We start from the raw sequence: 19,387 nt of genomic DNA on the forward strand, positions 1-19,387 counted from the left end.
CCACACGGCGCCTCAAAAGGTCGAGAGGACAAGTGCTTTCCATTACAAGCCGTCCCCAAACCTCCCACTTTCTACCTGCTCCCAGGCCTTCCCTGGTGGCCTCTCCTCGGACACCGATGCTGTCTTGGGAAAGAGTAATCACACCAACGGGTCAAACTCTCTAAGTCCCTGGGCCAGGCGTCCTTATTTGTAACACGGGGACGCCTGGCGATCCCTACTTGGCAACCTAGGCCGAGCATCACAGGTGGTACACCTGCTGTGCTCACGCGCCCACTTCCGCCACCGAGACTTCCGGGATGCTGGAGCGGCCGGAAGGCGTATCGGAAGTGAGACCTCATTCGCTTCCGGCCCGGCCATTGTTTTCACTGCTTCAGGTGCTGAAAGTGCGTCCCCTCGGCGTCTAGGGGTGCTGTGGGCTGGCCGGGAACTAAGAGGAAGCGCAGCGAGGCCCCAGCCTGGGTCGCCGAGGCCTTCCGGGAGCGCGTCTCGTTCCTAGACGCCCGAATCCGTCGCTTGGTCCCGTGGCGCTGACAGCCTTGTTGGGCTGGGCGCTGGGCGCTGGGCGCCGGCGCGCCAGTGATGAACCAGGCAGACGTGGCCAGGTGAGCGGCGCCCAGGAGCCTGATTTCACACGGTCAGACCCGGGCTCGGAAGTTCCAACGTGAAGCGTGGCCCGAAAACGCAAAGCCCCAGCAGAGATCCATTGTGGGCATCAGAACAGCAAGGAAATTAGGGAAATGGTCTGCGCTTCCTACGCGAGCAGTATCTCAGAGCAGAATCCACAGAGAAGTCCGTCTTTAGTGTTTTTAAGACATTAAAGTCAGGAGCCGGGGATTTAGCACCCAGCAGCATAAGGCCTGACTGGCAAGTGAGTTCGATCTTTAGTACAAAAAAAAAAAAAAAAAAAAAAACACGAAGCCTACAGAAAAATACCTAGGGATCCAGGATGCACGATAATTTGGAAGCAGTGCAAATGTAGCTAATTACTAGTAAGCCCTGGTTTTCAGTTGACATTTTACAGTGTATAAATTGACTAAATGTAGCCACAAACTTTCCTATCAGCTTAACGAACCACATTCATTCATTTACCACACTGAACACCCATGACACCTATGTACAGACATGACTGGAAGCCAGCCCTGCCCTTTGAGTGCTTCCAGAAAGAGGAGAAAGCCGGCTTAACTACAAACAGCTACAGGACCAAGTGTAAATGAACGATGTCCAGTCAGGTCACTGGACCAATAAACATCCTTAGGCCTGGAGTGATAGAAGGGGAGTTGAGTTGAGTAGAAAGGATTTGGGATTTTTTGATTCCATCTGGCCTCTTTTTTTTTAGCGGAAATCCAGCAGTGTGCACCGAATGAGTGGTTGGTCGGATTGCATAAATCAGTTAAAGTACAATGTAAAAGTGAAAGATACATCAGCTGTCTTCCTTTTGGGACAGTTGGGAAAGCCTTAAAGAGAACATGGTATTTGTTGTAGGTCTTGTTGTAGGACAGATGAGTTAGAGTTTGTCAGAAATGGGGAGAAAGAAAAAAATCCAAACAGGAAAAGAGTGTGTGGCATCTACCTGTGTCTCTAGAATATTAGTCATGTCTTTATTGTGGGTCTTCATCAGTACAAGAGTTTTGAGACTGCATTCCCAACACATGCAAGATATTCCTAAAGGGGCAGATGAAAGCACTAACTTGTTATTTAACCATATTCGACATGTTTCACAATGTGCATTGAAATCTGTCTGGTAGAACATCAACCTAGGCTTGAATACCCTTGGCACTATAATGTCTCTCTTGATGTTGCCATAGGTGACACTTTCATCACCTCCTACTCCAACCCTGAAAAGCAGCTTCTGATCTGAGCTACAGACCAGACTCTTGGACCAACTACAGCTAGAACAGCTTTCTCTCTGGGATCACAATGGCCACAGAAAGCAGGGGAACTGTAGCCCTCATCCCCAGGAGTGCTGTGTTCCCGAAGCAGGAGGGGTACTTGCCTGTGCAACAGGAGCCTGGAAGGAAGACCTGGGAGCAGGGTTGCAGTCTCCTGAAGTGCCACCCTTCTGTCTGTGAAATCTTCAGACAACTGTGTTACCATGAGATGTCTGGGCCTCAGGAGGCACTGAGCAGACTCCGGGAGCTCTGCCACTGGTGGCTAATGCCTGAGGTCCACACCAAGGAGCAGATCCTGGAGCTGCTGGTGCTGGAGCAGTTTCTGAGCATCCTGCCAGGGGAGTTGTGGGCCTGGTTGCAGCTTTGCCAGCCCGAGAGTGGCGAGGAGGCTGTGGCTGTGGTGGAGGATTTCCAGAGACGCCTCAGTGGACCAGGAGAGGTGAGCACTGTGTCTTGAATGACATCCAAAACTGTTGTGCAGCACTTGGGTTGACTCGAAATAGGCATTCTCTGGTTCCCAGGCTCTGGCTGATTTGCCTTTAGGATTCCCAAACCTTTTTATGACTAAAGAGAAATAGTTATGTCCTCTAAACCAGGAAGGAAATGCAAGTTCAAGTCTCAGTCTGCATTGCTTTGTGAAATCCACACAGCACTCACAGAGATCTGGGCAGTGATTAGAGTATAGGGTTGAGGGTGTCAGTGTAATCAGAAGTTCTTTAGATGTCTCAGGATTCTGGTTTTTGAGGGGGTATTTTTGCTCCCTTAGTTTTAATTTCTATTTTCCCTCTTTCCTGGAGTTCTCTCAAATTCATAACCAGAGTCACTCAAATAAGAGGAAAAGGCTGGCGTGGTGGTGCATACCTGTAAATCCAGTGCTGAGAAGACTGAGGCAAAAGGATTGCTTCGAGTTCCAGATCAGTTTGGGTTACAAAGTGACAAGGCCATCGTGAATTGCATAATGAAACCCTGACTCAAAAAAATAAACAGGCATCTTTGGGGAACCGGAAGAGAATCAAGTAGCCAAAGTTGGCCTTCTGGTGAGTCAACCAGTGCACAGGCTGGGAGACAGGAAGAGCAACCAGGCCCCCAACACCATCACTCCCCATTCCCCCTCCCCAAGCAAATGGCTGATTCAGAGGAACTCAGGCTAAGATGATAGCAACTGAAGTCAAACAAACAATTTAATGCTTGAATTGTTTGATTGATTGTGCAGGCCTAAAACTGGTAATCTAGCATCTGTTTGGAGAATAACTATGCATTAGAGCATCTGGGGGAGTGGGTTTTCCTTCTGTCATTTTTGAAATCCAATGTTTTTTTTTCATTTTACTGTTTTTTAAAAATTTCTGTATGTGGTAACCTTAGCAACTTCTTTTTTTAATTTTTTTTCTTTTTGAGACAGGGTCTCACTGTGCAATTCAGGTTGGTCTTGAGTTCACTTTGTAGCCCAGGCTGGCCTTGAATTTGCAAGATCCTCCTGCCTCAGCCTCCTGAGTGCTGGGATTACAGATGTGCACCACTGCGCCCAGCACAATGCTTTTTTTAAAAAAAATGATTACCTGTCTATGACTAGGGAATCAGTTCCATTTAATTGGAGTTTCAACACAAGATCTTGCTCCAGGAGTACCAAACAATGCACATTTGACGTCATTAAAGCCGTTTTCATAAGTGAGTGCATAGGAATCCAAGAGCCATCCCCAGGGGCTGGGGGGTGGCCAGGCACAGTCACAGTGCTAAGCAGCACCTGTGAGAGTGCTGAGAGAGCCCCCTCAGTGAGAGGGGGGTGCATCCTTATTTCTTACCTTGCTTTGCTTAGCTAAATGGGCAGTTCCTCCATTGGGAGTCTCATTGGTTTATCCAAGGACCCCCAAAAAGGAACTGAGTTGCAGGACAAGAGTCCACGGTTGGTTGGGTGAAGACAGCTGAGCAGTCATAGCTGTAGCCTCAGAATGGGGTCTCTGGATCCCACTTTTTACTGTGCCACTGCAGTCAGGCTGCATTTTCTGACATGAGGGCAGGACTGGCTTTTCCGGCAGGGGTTTGGAATGATTTTCTAGAACAGCTAAGTGAGTCAGTTGCTTCCCTGTGGTGCTTTGCTGGGAGTCAGGGAGACCCAGGCACAGAGAAGCTGTTCCCCTCAGGAGCAAGCCACTTCGCTGCTATGGGAAGAACACGGGTGTCTCTGTACTGGTCCCTGCCGGCTATGGAACCATCCGGCTCACAAAATCCTTTGGAATCCTGTGTCTTGTTTCAGCTCTAGGAAGCCTACAAGACAGGCAGCATCCACATGTGACAAGTGGGTACACACAGGCTCAGCCCCGCAGGTCACAGACTGTCCTGGAGTCTTGGGAGTCACAGATTTCCAAGACGCTGCCAGCAGGCATCACTGGTATTGACGGAAGGACGCGCTGGCTTCTCTTTTCTCCGTGTTTCTTCCCAGAAGGGGCTTCTTACAGGCTTGCAATTCCACACCTTCAAGGATGCTCTTGAACCCAGTCCTATTTCCTTGTGCCTAGGTTTCAGCCTCAGCACAGGAAAAGGAGGTACCTTTGGAGGAGATGAGAGCCCTGGATGCTGGATGAGAGCAGAGGAATCACCTACCTCACCTCTTCACAGGGGCTCGGTGCCTGGAGCCCACCCAGAGCCTCCTCAGTATGGAGGGGCACAGCAGCTCCTTGACTAGCACTTCGATACGCACCAGCCCCGCTCTGCTCCAGCCAGACTTTCCATCTGTTTTCCAGAGTCTCCTTCGTGTGTCTGTCTCACACCCCTTGGAATCCCACATTCTTTAGTGACCTTACTCATTCTCTTTGGTTATTTTCTAGTCATGTGTGCATTTAGAAAGTTTTTGTGAAGCACATGTCCTAGGGAACACACTGGTGGGGACCAGACACAGTACACTATCACTGTTGTTATGGAGATGGCAGGGAGTGTGTCATACAGGAGACAAAGGTATAAGATGCAGGTAGGGACACCTGTCCCTGGGTATTGACCCCCTACCCAGGTGAGCAGTGCAAGCATTGGAAGGTGATCACTGGTAGCAGCCAAGACCATTGTGAGGTTGAACAGATGTAGGATGCTTCGTGGAGGAAACAGTGGTATATTTTGTTACTTTTTTTTGGTACCAGGGATCACACTCAACAGCCTCGAACTTATCAGGCAAGTGCCTGAGCTGCTGAACTAAATCCCTGGCCCAATGGCAGCGGATTTTAAGAGTAGAGGAGAATTTTGAATGCATGAAATGAAGGCATAAGAAGAGAGAGAGGTAGGAGGTAAGTAGGGGAATAAACAAAGACTCTAGGGGTTCCTTGGGCCCCACTGAGGGAGAGTGAAGAAGAGCTATTTTCGGAAACCAGAACCCTGCTTGTACAAGGTTTGAGTTGAGGCCTGGAAGATTTGGGGGTATAAGGGTGAAGTGCTAGAAACAGCATTTCAGGAGGTACAGTAGTAGGCGGGTGCAGTGGAATGGACAGCGATGACCTGAATTGGGAAGGGTGGGAGAGAGGGGTCCAAGTGAGGAATAGTGGGGTGGAGGAGTCCCAGGGCCCAGGAATGCAAGGATTTTGGCCAGTGATGGAACACTGACTGGAAGTGGGAAACCAGGAAGGAAAGTTGGTAATAACATGCATTTTAGGAAGTGAATTAAGGTGTTGGGGCCAGCTGAATAAAATGTCCACTCTCTGGCCTTGTGATGGAAGTTTGGGAGGCAGAGGAGGCCTAGGAGAGCAGGTAAAGCCAGGACAGTCAGTGAGATCACTGATAGAAGTAAGAGCGGGCTGGGCTTCAGGAGTGTCCATTGTCAAAGGGCAGGAAAGGAGGCCGCAGGGTGTCATTGCACAGGTGAGGCGTGGCTGGAGCTAGGAAAGCCAGGGCAGGAGTGCGTGGTCAGAGCATGGCTTCCTTTGGGGAGGTTGATGAGAGTGAGGCTGGGGGCACTTGGGTCTCTGGTTGGCTAGGATCTTGTCCTGCGGCCTATGGAAACATTTCCTGCCGGGCGGGGAGCCTCAAGAAGAGGGCTCAGTCAAAAAGCTGCTTGGGCAATTTCAGGTCCCCTTCTTGGTAACAAAGATGTCATGGCTCTCCTGCCTGAGGGCTTCTTGGATCTCAGTCCACATTCCTGCTTAGGTCCCTCTGTCTAGCCCTGGAGTTGTCTCTTCCAGTGCATGATCCAGCTCCTCTCCTTTGCCCTTTTGCTCAACAAGAGCCTGTGCTCCACAGCCTCTGAACTATCGGCACTGAGCCCCTCAGGATGGGCCTCTTCCTGAGCAGCACAAGCCTGCCTTTTCCCGGGCCTGCGGCCCCTGGGGGTTTGTTCACCCACTGTAGGCACAAGTGGAAAGGCTCAGCCTTCGGTTATCGTGTCGTGAGCCCTGCACCGTGACACGGTGCCAGGAAGTGACCACAGCGAGGCCTCTCATGGTCATGATTCTTCCCCAGTAACTTAGAGCCTGCACTCTGTATGATTTTATGTCCTATTTATTGTACAGGTTTTTGTTGGGAACATTTCCATGCAGAAGAGAGAAAAGTGTCAGGAGCCTGCTACACCTGGCACTAGCTTTAACTGATCAGTATTCTTTTTTTTTTTTTTTTTTTATTTAAAAGGAAACAGAAAAAACAAAACAAAACAAAGCGGTGTAAGGGTACAAATAATACAGAACTACAAAAAAAAAGTAAGAAATCACCAGTTAATAGATTACACATTATCATCTTAGAGATAGTTGCTCAAGTCACAGTATCAAAGCATACAAAGTGGACATTCAAACAGTGAGACTGCAAACAGTTGTGTTCAATGATCCAACCAAAAACATTAATATGGTCAGCTATTTAACACCCCTAAACACACTTGTATCCTTTAGAGCACTTTTTTCCCCTCTCTTTTTTACAACAAAATTTACACCTTTTGGGTTTTATTACTCCTTAGTTCTTATTACTTTTTTTTTTTGGAAGAGAATAAAGTCAAATATGGCAAAACACAGCTCTCAGTCAAAACCAAAGATAGACATAGTACATGATGTAAAAACAGAGTACAAGGTTATGGTTACCATAATGGTTACCATAATGATTGATCAGTATTCTTTTTGCTTTGTGGTTAATGGATACACGGGTGTTTGGAATCTGAGACACTCAGGCTGTGGTAAGCGCTTTGTTTTGAAGTGAGAACAAGCCACTCATTTGAACAGACTTGGAGGAAACAGTCTTGTGAAGAATGAGCCAGGAATCGAGCTCAGGACCTTGCGCTTGCCAGGCAAGCGTGGTGCCACTGCCAGCTAATGAATACTAATGGTACTGCCGTGACAACAACAGCCCGTGTGTGTCTGCATCTCTTCCCACTACCACATGCTTCTGTACTCTGAAACGTCCCATCATATTCCTCAACTCTTACCTGTTCTCATAGCACTTGCTGTGGCTCCTTATGACTTGGCGCCATGCATCATCTCGCTTACGGGTTTGACTTTTATCATTGCCTTAGTGTTTCTATTTTCAGGGTAAAATTTACTTGGGGATTTTGGTTGGTGCAGCCATTAAACATCACCAGTGCGGTAGCATTCTGTGGTCAAGGCCACAGCAGAGGCCAGTGAGTAACCTACAGATAAGATGCTCATGGCTCAGGGTCCCAGTCTGGTCTGTCTTACTGTGGTTTCTTTTTTTCTCTCTCTGTCTCTCTTTTTCTTTTCTTTTTATCGGTACCAGGGATCGAACTCACAACCGCCTGCTTGCATGGCAGGTGCTTAATGCCGCTGAGCTAAATCCCCAGCCCTGTGGTTTCTCATAGGGTGCTTAGCATCATTTGACACAGAACATGATTGTGTAAGTGTCCCTGACAAGTCTGTTACCTGATAGTTCCTTTGATTGACAAGCCTGGGACAATACCAGCTTGATAGAGAGACATTGAGCTGGACATCTAACTTACCACATGCTAAACAGTGGGACAGACCTGTCCGGGTTAAGAAATGCTTGAAAGAGACCAGCATCTTGGTGGGTAGTAATAGCCGTGACTGCTGGGCCTTCTCCCACGTTTTACATGTAAAATTCTAAGTGTTCAACTCATTAGTTTTCTTATTCTGGAGAATCAAGGGCCCAAAGACATACTTTAGTTCAACTTTTAAATTACTGATACCTCTCTATTGGGTTCTTGCAACCCAGTAATCTGGAGCTCCATGGCATTTTAAACACAGGTTTTAAACACTATTGTTCTTTGCAACACTATATCTCGGCAATTATGAGCCCACACATGCGTGGTATCACTGGCCTGTCACACATCATCTATTCTTTTGGTCCACTTTCCAAATCACAGCTCCATAGAAATATTTTATCAGCTCCCTCCCAAATTTGTCCTCTTGTATTTGACCTGAGGTGTTCGCCAGCCTTCTGTCTCCCAGAATCTTTTCTGAGAAATTTCACGACTGGAGAGGAACATAGAGTTCATCTTGTTACCCAGGGACACCAGCCCTGGTGGCTTCTGGGATCTTGTACACTGTGTATTACAATTTGCCTCTTGCTTTCTAACCACCCTACTGGGCCAGACTGGCTCCATAGCCAGCTCTTCTCTCTCTTTTCCACCTCTTCCCTCTTCCTCTGATCATCTTTCTTTTGTATTCCTGAAGAGAAAAAAAATTGAGCTGTTTGCTCTGTTCTCAGTGTGCCATCTCATTCCTTAACTGTAATGTGACTGTTTTACACATAGGTTCAACTCTTGATTATTCTGTTTCCACAACAGGACCATAACTGAGTGAAAGTTGCTTTCTTGTTTCTTTTGGCAGCAGGTAAAAACAGGATGAAAGGTTCGGAGTTTACTGCAAAGGCGGTCTCTAAACACTCAGAGTCACCTGAGAGGTCATCGGGGGGCTGTCTGGGGCGGCTCCTGGATCAGAAACTGGAGATGTCTGTCAAGATATTTTAGAGCAGCTGGAAGGGCCGCCCTCCAGAGAAGGGAGAGGACTGGCCAGTGAGTGCCTGGAAGTTACAGATGAAGATAAAAGTTCCACCAAAGACAGATGTGAAGAGTATGTGGAGGTGATTGTACACCCAAATCCATCCCCCAGTCCTGCACACCAGGGCATTCCAAAGGGAAAGAAATGCTATCCGTGTGCTGAGTGTGCAAAAGTGTTCAGTCAGAGTTCACACCTCCTTGACCACCAGAGAATCCATGCTGGAGAGAAGCCCTACACATGCCACAAGTGTGGTAAGGCCTTCATGCAGCTCACTGTTTACATGAGAAGCCACCCGGGAGAGAAGCCCTGTGTGTGTAGGGTATGTGGGAAGACCTGTTGGCACAGCTCCCACCTCATCCAGCATCAGTGGCTGCAGAATGGGGAGAGATCCTATAGATGTAACGGATGTGCAAAAGCTTTCACAGAGAGTTCTCAGCTCACTGAGCACCAGAGAACCCACAGTGGGGAGAAGCCCTCTGCGTGCAGGGAGTGTGGAGAGGTTTCCATTCTCAGTAGAAGTCTCATGCGCCATCAGGTCCTTCACACTGGGAAGAAACCTTACAAGTGCACTGAGTGTGGGAAAGGCTTCTGTTCCAGCAGAAACCTTGCTGACCACCAGAGAACCCACACTGGGGAGAAGCCTTACGAATGCAGTGAATGTGGCAAGACCTTCAGTCGAAGCAAGTGTCTCCTTCGACACCAGAGTTTCCACACTGGGGAGAAGCCATACAGATGCAGTGAATGTGGGAAAGCCTTCAGCCAGAGCTCTCAGCTCAGTGACCATGAGTGAATTCACACTGGAGAAAAACCTTTTGAGTGCAGTGTGTGTGGTAAGGCATTTGGCCTGAGTAAGTGCCTTGTTCGATACCAGAGGCTTCACACCAGGGAGAAGCCCTATAAATTTGAGGAGTGAGGAAAATCATTTAATCAAAACTCTCACCTCATCCACCAGTGAATTCATACCGGTGTGAGAAACCGTGTGGATGCAGTCGGTGTGGGAAGGTGTTCAGTAACAACTCTAGCCTTATGGTGCATCAGAGGACACACACTGGGGAGAAGCCCTACCAATGCAAGGACTGTGGGAAAGCATTCAGTGACAGCTCGCAGCTGATTGTGCACCAGAGAGTTCACACTGGTGAGAAGCCTTACGGATGCAGGGAGTGTGGGAAAGCCTTTAGCCAGCGTTCCACTTTTAACCACCACCACCGAACTCACACTGGAGAGAAGCCTTCAGGTCTGCCCCAGTCAGCATCTTAAGATGTGGTTTTGGACACAGAACAGTGAGCTTTGTTTATACAGATGCTCATTCTGCTGCCCTCCTGGAACTGTTAATCACTGTGCACCACTGCCGTCTGCTTCCCCCAGGTCACTGAGGTGTGAGAGTAGCAGTGGAATCCTCTACTCTGGGATAGTAACTATGCATTGCATTTACATAAGCCTTCATTTTTCCTTTATTTAATTGTCTTAATGTCTGCTTTATTTCTTAGTTATGCATCTCATAATTAGACTGTGCTTCTTAGTACAGAGGTAATACATCCATTCTATTCTAGCTTGTCCATGTTGCCAGTTGCACAAAGATTTTCTGCAAGGTCCTGCTTGTCTGTTGGCTGTCCTCACCTCCTGTTAGACTCACCCCCATAGAAAGATTCTTACCTGGTGTTTCCCTATGTGGAAAATGTTTCTTTCTTTCTTGTAACCTTTGCTGTCCACCTTATATCTTAAGGGCTTTTTGACATGCTTCTGCATTCCTCTACAATATCTATCAGTGTGGCCGCAATTCTTTGCATTAGGTGGTGCTGGAAGGTGCAGCTGTTTTTACATTTCCTGCCAGATTCGCAGTGTTTTTATGGTTCATACCAACTTTCTGTAGGCTCTTTGCGGTCAGATACATATCTACTTAAACATATAGATAGTAGTTTATGGATGCTAATCGTCAAATAATTTTTAACCTCACCTCATGTTTAATCATCCTTAGATTATGTACTATCTGCCCCTTTCCCCAAGCTTCTAAAGATGGATGTACATCTTATGAGCCATGACATTCAAAGACTTCATTAATGTTTACTGTGTACTCATGGAAGTCATACTACTGGTATTTCAGGCTCAAAATAATGGGTTTGTAAGTGTGTGGAGGGGGATGACTGTGTATCTAGGAATCATGGGCACTTGTGTCCCACTGAGCTGTGTTACCTTGCACAAATGACCTATGTTCGGAATCTGGTCACTGTAACCTGTATTGTTTTTTGTTCTTTGTGTTTTTTTTTTTATACTGGGGATCAAACTCATGACCTCACACTTGCTAGGTAGGTGCTGTGCCATTGAGCTATATTCCGGCCCTGTACCCTGCTTCATTAAGAAACACGAATTAATCATCTGGGGTTGACTCCAGCCTAGCTCACACCTGTTGTCCCATGAAACTGGAAGGCTGAAGCAGATGAATCGCTTGAGCTTAGGAATTCAAGATCCGCCTGAAAAACATAGGAAAAATCCTATCTCTATAACTAAAAAGAAAATATTCACAGTTTGCAGAGGTTACAGTCCATAGTCCAGTGACTCTGAGAAAGGACAGCATGGTAGAGAAATAGCTGCTGTGATATCCCGGAAGCAGAGAGTATGAAAGGGAAGAGTGGGGAAGGAAACCCGCCTTTCCTGGCCCTGTCACCAGAGATTCACATCCGATGACTAGGCTCCATGTTCCCGTGTCACAGCTATAAACTCATCGGTTGACTAGATTTTGATGATCCAATCACTTAACCAAAGCCCCAACAATAAGCACAGGAGGCTCTGGGGGCTATATGTACATAAACCATAACATTTTTGCCCCTGGCCCCCAAAGACTCAGGTGCATCTCTTTATATAAAACACTTAATTCATCTCTAAGACTCCCCAAAACCCTAACAGTTTCAGCACTGCTGAAAAGTGCAAGTCCAAAGGCAAATTATTAGCTGCAAGCCTCTGTAAAATGGAAGTTAAACATTTCCAGCATGCCAAAGCACAAGATAAACATTTCCATTCTAGATGGGAGGGATGGGGGACTGAAACCACTGAGGCCAAAACAGCATCAGAATCCAGCAGGGGAACATTAAATCCCATAGTTCCAACTCAAGCACCCAAGGCAAGTTGTGATAAGATGTGAGTCCAAAAGGGCTTGAGTGGCCCCATCCTGATAGTACTGCTGCAGGTTGAAGATCTCATGGCTTCTCTCTTGGCTGGGCTTTTCTCCTTGAATCTTTCCTCACATTCCACATGGATGGCTTCTCCAACTTCCGGGGGTCTCCACAGCACTTTTGGCTTTACCCTCAGTTTCATGCACTGCGCTCTCTGGTATACTGCTTCATGTCCCAGGCCTTTTCAAATCTGGATAGAAGCCCATTTGATTCCACAACTCATGGATTCTGTATGCCTATAAAGCCAACATCATGTGGATGATGCCAGTTTAAGCAGTAGCCAGGTCTCCTTAAATCATGACAGAAAATGTCTGAGTGTGTGGATGGCTGAGCATTATCAGCTGAATTCTGGGGATCTAATTTCCTGTGTTCTGGAGCACAGTGCCCTGGGGTTCTTGTCTCAAAAAATATTCTTTCTCTTTTGCAGTCTTGAGCCTTCTGAAGGTGAGGCCTTGTTTGTTCATAAGTGCCATTAAGCCATTTTCCCCATCATCCTGTTATAAAGTACTTGGCTTCTTTTTAATCTTTTTATTTTATGTATTTATTTATTTTTTTGAGACAGGGTCTCGTTATGTAGTTCAGGCTGGCCTTGAGCTCACTTTGTAGCCCAGGCAGGTCTCTAATTTGCAACGATCCTCCTGTCTCAGCCTCTCAAATGCTGGTATTACACCCAGGAGCCACCATGCCCGGTGGCTTCTTTTTAATCTTAATCTTTTCATCAAATTGTTCTCTGCTTGTTTTGCAGGCCCCAACTGCAGCTTCTTTTCTGTCCAAACTTCACATTTTTTAAATCATTCAGCTGTGATCATATGCTTGATTTTTAGCATAAACCTGGCTGAAAGCTGGAAGTAGTATCCATGCTACAACTTGAACATTAGATTGCTTTGAATTTGTCTTACCAGATTAATTTGTCAGCTACCTTTAATCTCTAGACTGCATTCTGAGCAAATTTTATCCAGCCTTTCTAGAAGCATATCCCTTTGTAGGAGATGTGTCTTGGTAGAGGATGCTTTTCTCTCACTGTCCTCTTTAAGGATTACAGCAGCCCTCTGTATGTAGGTACCCTGGTAAGTTTTGGGCTGATCATCTTGGTGATTAATGCTTCTTCTGAACCTCAGCCTGGTCCATTTATGATAGATTGTGGTCATCTTTTGAGGAAACTCCCATTTCATTGGGGCTGACTTTAGTCAGAGGTTCAACTGGGAGGAATACTTCCAGTTTTGTTTTCTATTTATTTATTTTTGGTACCAGGAATCAAACTCAGGACATTGCACTTGCTAGGCAGGCACTTATGCCACTGAGCATATCCTTGGCCTCAGTTTTGTATTTTTGAAATATCTTTTGATTCTTTTCATGTCCCTGATAGGTATCCTGAAGTAGATTTTGAGTTGTCAAAGGACACATTGTGTTACCAGAATTCTTATAAATTCTGTATGATCTTAAAGTGGATACCAATTTCAAGTATCCAAAGTTGAGTTGGAATTTTGTTGGCTAACAAGTCATAATACTGACCGCAACTGCTTTGTGTTAAGCTGAGTGTGCTTGCACACACCTGTAATCCCAGCACTCTGGGAGGCTGAAGTAGAAGTACAATTCAAGCCCAGGCTGGGCAACTTAATAACTTGGTGAGACCCTGTCTCAAAAGAGAAAGAAATTAAATTACTGTTTATTCAGCACATTTTACACACACATACACACTACTCTGTTTCCTGAGCTGTAACATCATTTTGGGCTAAATATATGCTTTGTTCACTGTTTATGATATAAAATGTTATTGGAAGACAATTGAATATCATGCATTAGAAAACAAAATAGTGATTGATTTCCACTTTTCAAATATATCTTTAGTTTTCTTTCCTTTTTTTTTTTTTTTTTTTTTTTTTTGTGTGTGTGTCTTTTTGAGACAAGGTCTTGCTAGGTAGCTCAGGCTGGCCTGAGCTCACTTTGTAGCCCAGGCTGGTCTTGAATTTACAACGATCCTCCTGCCTCAGCCTCCCCACTGCTGGGACTACAGACTTGCATCACCATGCCTGGCCTTCAGATACATTTTTGGAAAAAACATTTCTCTCCAGTCTGACTTTGTATTGTGTTACCCTGTTTGCCGTCTGAGAACTACACTCACACAGTATGTGAAGGCACACATCAAGCATGTGGGAATGGCTGGCGTAGACCACTGGCTTCCTAATTCAGGGTGCTACATTCCCTCCCCCACAGAATGTGCCTTGGTCCCCTGAAGGAGCCGACTCCACATTCCTCTTCATGCTTGGTTCCTTCCTCTGCAGAGTGATGGGGGACTAGGGCACACTTGGAGTGTGGGCAGACTCCCCTTGAGCTATGTCAACACAACTCAGGCTCTGGAATCAACAGTGAAGAAAAGTACTTTTTCTTGAGGGAACACCAATTTAACATCACCAGCACAAAATATGGAGAATTCAGTAGTTGTCAGCATCATTTTCAGAATTGTGAGAAATCTGCATTCTATAAATAGAAGAAGAAGGCCAGTTAGGTCTTCCAGGACAGTGCCACTTGCATCAGGTCCCTTGTTCAGTGGAATAGTAGTGACTGCTAAACGTTTTTCAAGTATCTTAACACTGAAAATTATATTAGACTTTAGCCTTATTCATGAAATTCCAAAAGAATCATAACTAAAATTTGTCTAGGAATTACAAGTTTTTGATACATAATTCTCAAAATATATGCTTTAGACAATTCAAATGTAAAAATTCATTTTTATTGGTACCGGGGATCAAACTCACGATCGCCTGCTTGCAAGGCAGGTGCTTATGCCACTGAGATAAACCCCCAGCCCCCAGAAAGCTTAGTCTCTCTTAACAACTCTTCAAGTTTCCCTGTGCAATTCTCCTCTCTTCCCTTCATGAAGTTATGGGTTAGATTTTCATTTGTTACTACTCTGCCTCCTAAAATTAGGCCCAGAGTAGAGAGACCACAGTGATTGGAAAACTCACCTAAAATAAGCTTTTTATTTATAAACTCCCTTTTAAAAAGCTGTCATTTGAAAAAAAAAAACGCTGTCATTTGACAATAGGTTAATTATGTATTAGGCAGACTAAAATGTGGTGTGGCACTATAGTAATTAAAATATTCCAAAATGCAACAAAGTATGATGCCTGAAAATAAATTCATTGCTGTAGACATTTACAAAGGTACACTTAGCTGGGTGTGGTGGCTTACACCTGTAATCCCAGCACTCAGGAAGCTGAGGCAGGAGGATCATTGCAAATTCAAGACCAGCCTGGGCTACAAAGGGAGCTGGAGACCAGCATGAAAAAAACACTAAAAGGGTACACTTATTAACAGAATAAAAAGGTCTTAGGAACAGATACATTCCGAGGCACTATTTTTGTATACCTTGAAGAAACAGGCATACTTTAAATAACTTGAAACATGATTCACAGATTTCTTTTTTTTTTTTTTTTTTTGGTCTTTTTCCTTTTTTTATCGGTATCAGGGATCGAACTCACGACTGCCTGCTTGCAGGGCAGGCGCTTATGCCGCTGAGCTAAATCCCCAGCCAATTCACAGATTTCACTCAATCTCTTAAAATTTCTTTCCTGCAGTACTTTTAACTTTCTCGTGCTCAATCTCGCCACAACTGTTCTTTCTGCTGAAAGAAATCTTTTTTGTATTTTAAAGAGAACAGTTTATTACCCAGCAGTTGCAATGTCAAGCCTATTTTTCCACATAATTTGTGAATTTTTTCAACATGAAATTTTTTCATCATTTGCTTCTCTTCATATTTTCTTGTCCATATCTTGGGTGTTCCTTCTAAAACACTGCATGCCATACATATGGCAATGAAGCATTTTTAAACCACTACCGAAGGATTTACACCTTCATCTGCACCTACCTCTTCACAGGCAATCTTCTTCAGCCATCTCTACGACAAGTTTTTCAGGAACATTGTTTATAACCTTCAAACAGCTTCAAAGTTCTTAGACTAGAAGCTTGGAGGTGGGTGCCCAGGCGCTGCCGCCGCCCTTCTGCTTGTTCTTCGGTTGTCTGTCCTCAGCTTTTGGTGTCCCTGCGTGCCCAGCGACTTCGCCCTGGTACAGCACAGCGGACCTTTACGCAGCCATTGCAAGGCGTCGTTTCTGCCAGGAACCTCCGCTGCACCCGGCCCCACCTCGGCCCCTCTGCCCGCTCCCAGGTCACCGAGGGCACCCTGGGAGAGAGGATAGAACTGGCTCCTAAGGTGCCTGTGCTCCCGGCCTTGGGTCTGGCCAGGCGAGGTGCAGCTGGCGGGTGTCGTGACTGCAGAGAGGATGGCTCCAGACACCGCTGCCTGCGTCTCACAGCCGATCTGCCGGAACCTCTGCCGCTGCCTGGAAAGCAAGCGCTCGACCACATCCCTGCCCTGGCAACACGCGGGCCGGCCGGGTCCCCAGAGCTCTGCCACCTGCGGAACCTCCCCGCACCTCGGTTTGCCCTTCGCCGTGCGCTCGAGTCCGGTGGGGCTTTGCACAGCGTCCGCACAAACCGGCCGTGATCCCCCGCGGGGCCAGGCCTCTGGGCCACGCTCAGCGCAGAGGTGGCTCGGAGGCCGAGGGCCAGGGGAGCTCGGCAGCTTCCCTGGACATTGGGTGACTCCTGGAGCTCGTAAGATCCGACAAGGATGGGACTAGAACACCACTGAGCAATCGTCACCCCTGTGATCCGATGCGGAATCAGCGCCTTAGACAGAAGTAATGCTCCTCCCTCCCCCCATAAAAAGTAGGCTGAGTGCAAACCGCCTGGGCATCAACTACGCCGGGCGCTAGGAGGGCACATGTGGCCTCGGGGATCCCCTGGCATGGTGGCTGCCCGGGAAAGGTGATGCTCCTTGACCAACCCGATTCCTCCTTCCAGCTCCAGCAGCTTCCAAAGCTAAATCTCGATGACTTCTGTATCTGCAGTCACCCCTGGGTGAGACCACCCTGTAGCGCACAGGGACAGCTCCCAATTGCATCCTTTGCTTTCTCCATTGAGCTCCGGATTACTGTTCCAACTGCCTATTTGACATTTCCTGTTCGATGTCTATTTCACCTCTTTAATTTCACAAAAACCCAAACCAAACCGAGCTATAGATCCAGTCCCCTAAGCCTGGCCCACTCGCGGCTGTTCCACTTCCCAGACAGCCTTAAATTGCGTGCTCAGTAGCCAGGAGGGCGCCCCTAGCCCTGGCTTAGTCAGCTGTCACTGTAACAAATACCCGAGAAATGTACGGAGTCTCATCTTCACCCCGCTGTCACTCCTAAACTAGTCCCGGCTCCGGTCATTCCCCACCAGAGTACCGTAATAGCACTGCAGGGAGACCCTGAGGATTGGGCCGAGGGCCTTCACACAGCGCTACATCCCCAGCTCTGTTAAAAGGGGTTTTGTTTTGAGACAGGGTCTCGATAAATCGCGAATTTGGCCAGGTAGGGCCAGAACTTGTGATCTTTCTGCCTCAGCCTCCAGAACTGCTTTAGAAAATGACAAGAACAATGGGATGTGTGTCGGGACACACATATATAGGGACAGTGTCTTTTTTTTTTTTTTTTTTAAACCGGGGATCGAACTCAGGACTTTGCGTTTGCCAGGCAGGTGTTTGTGCTGCTGTCAGCAGTGTCTTTTACTGTAATTTTTTTTTTTTTTTTTTTTTTTTTGGTACCGGGGATTGAACTCACAACCTTGCGCTTACAAGGCAGGTGCTTACACCGTTGAGCTAAATTCTTGGTCCTTTACTATAATTTTTAAAAATTTAAGCATTCAGTGTATGTTCTAATCACAGCTTGCATGCAAGCCCACATACGGTACTTTCACCTGTCATCCATAAACTTCCAGTCCTGGCTTTGAGGCTGACAGGCGCGGGGTGGAAGCGCAGACCACTTCTCTCAGCCCAGCAGCTAGGCTGAGGACAAGGTGGCTTCAAGGAGTGTCGCTGGGAAACACCTGCTGTGACCACCCCTTGATTGGTCCCCTTTCCCGCCCTAACCAGACCCCTCCCGACACCGCCCTTTCCAGGGCTCTCTTACCATTGGCTGAACCCTCCGCAGCCTGCCTTCCTCCCGTCCAATGGTGGGGCACAGGCTGTCCGGGGGGCGGGGCTAAAGGGCCTAGGGACTCCCCTAGCCGCTTGCTAAGCAACCGGAGGACTCAGGCCAGGGGGCACTGAGTCGGGGAGCCTCCCGAAGCCTAGAGAGGCCAGGGTCGCGAGAGTGGTCAGTGGGCGTCGCAGACGCGGCGGCTCCTCCGCCGCCGCCCTATGCAGAGTCACGCATGTGGCGTTTTCGCGTGTGGCGCTCGCAGTGAACGGTTCGTGGAGTTAGGGCTGGGGGGACCTGGAGTTGAGGGCGCTTTGGGTGCGGGCCGGAGCATCTTTCTCTACTGCTGAAGCGGCGCGGAGCTGTCACGCCTGCGACGCTCCTTTGTCTGGGCTGGATCCTGCCCCGCGCTGCGCTCGGTGGGGGAGCTGTGCGGGCCGCCCTCGCCCAGACGCCTCTGGCCCGCGACCCGGGACGCCACCCTGAGGATCAACGGAATCGCGCCTCACCTGTGCGGTCTGGCTTTGTTGCCAGTGCGGACTCTGGGGCTCATTTACCCTCAAAGCATATGTATTTTGAGCATCTGCCTAGGTCCGTCCTAGGTCCGAGAACACAGTTTGTACAAGACCGCTCTATGTTCTGGGAGGGAAGAAAGGCAGCTTGAAAGATTGGAAGCACAGCGGAAGCGCCCAGTAACTAAAACGTGGGTAATCAAAAAATGGGTTAAAAAATCGATGTTGCTTTTTTGTGTTTTATAGTGTGAAGGATTTAAGGAATTATTTCTTCCTGCCTCTTCAAAGGCATTTATGTAAGTTCCTTTCTCCCATGTTTGCTTTTTCTTGAAAGCTAGACTGCAGAGAAATTCCCCTCAGAATGCGTTTTGCAGTTGGAGGAGAAGATAGAGGCTTTAAACATCAACGGGCTTTGAAAAGAAGCAGCACTGAAGTGTTAGACTGGGGATTTCCTTGAGACACAGACGGCTTGTCACTCACTAGTGTTCTGATGTTGGACAAGTCATTCAGTCCTTGGGAACTTTATTTCCATATCTCCAAGATGGGAATCATCCCTCTGACTGCTCAAAGTTCTGCAGGAAAAGGAGGCACCCGAGGATGAGACAACAGCCTTGACTGTCTGTTTGGAGTTGTGGTCTTCGAGAACTCTGTTTATATTTGTCTTTGAGACAGTTTCACTATGCAGGTCATGCTGATCTTGAACTCACTTTCTACAAGGCTGACTTCAACTCACAGCAGTCCTCCTGCCTCAGCCTCCAGAGTGCTGGAATTACAGGTGTGTGCCACCATGCCCAGTTGAGAACTCAAGTTTTTTGTTGTTTATTGAGACAAAATATCACTATGTAGTCCAGGAGTTCTGGAATACAT

The 19,387-nt window shown here is 47.2% G+C and overlaps 1 protein-coding gene across 2 annotated transcripts; it reads left to right on the top strand.

Moving 5' to 3' along the window:
• The first annotated feature begins 354 nt into the window (after positions 1–354).
• On the top strand, positions 355–17,222 carry Zkscan7 (zinc finger with KRAB and SCAN domains 7). Of its 2 annotated transcripts, none has more exons than XM_013160142.3 (3): positions 355–602; positions 1,806–2,328; positions 15,864–17,222. In XM_013160142.3, the coding sequence occupies exons 2-3, from the start codon at positions 1,918–1,920 to the stop codon at positions 15,945–15,947; spliced, it is 495 nt and encodes a 164-aa protein (XP_013015596.1). In that variant the 5' UTR covers positions 355–602; positions 1,806–1,917; the 3' UTR covers positions 15,948–17,222. The 2 variants fall into 2 exon arrangements, with proteins under 2 accessions (XP_013015596.1, XP_063117093.1); XM_063261023.1 differs by lacking the exon at positions 15,864–17,222 and adding an exon at positions 4,403–11,048.
• Positions 17,223–19,387: the final 2,165 nt, after the last annotated feature.

This window comes from Cavia porcellus, unplaced genomic scaffold (genome assembly GCF_034190915.1).
Source record: "Cavia porcellus strain 051 isolate PalLab524CR breed Dunkin Hartley unplaced genomic scaffold, mCavPor4.1 scaffold_14, whole genome shotgun sequence".
Lineage (NCBI taxonomy): Eukaryota > Metazoa > Chordata > Mammalia > Rodentia > Caviidae > Cavia > Cavia porcellus.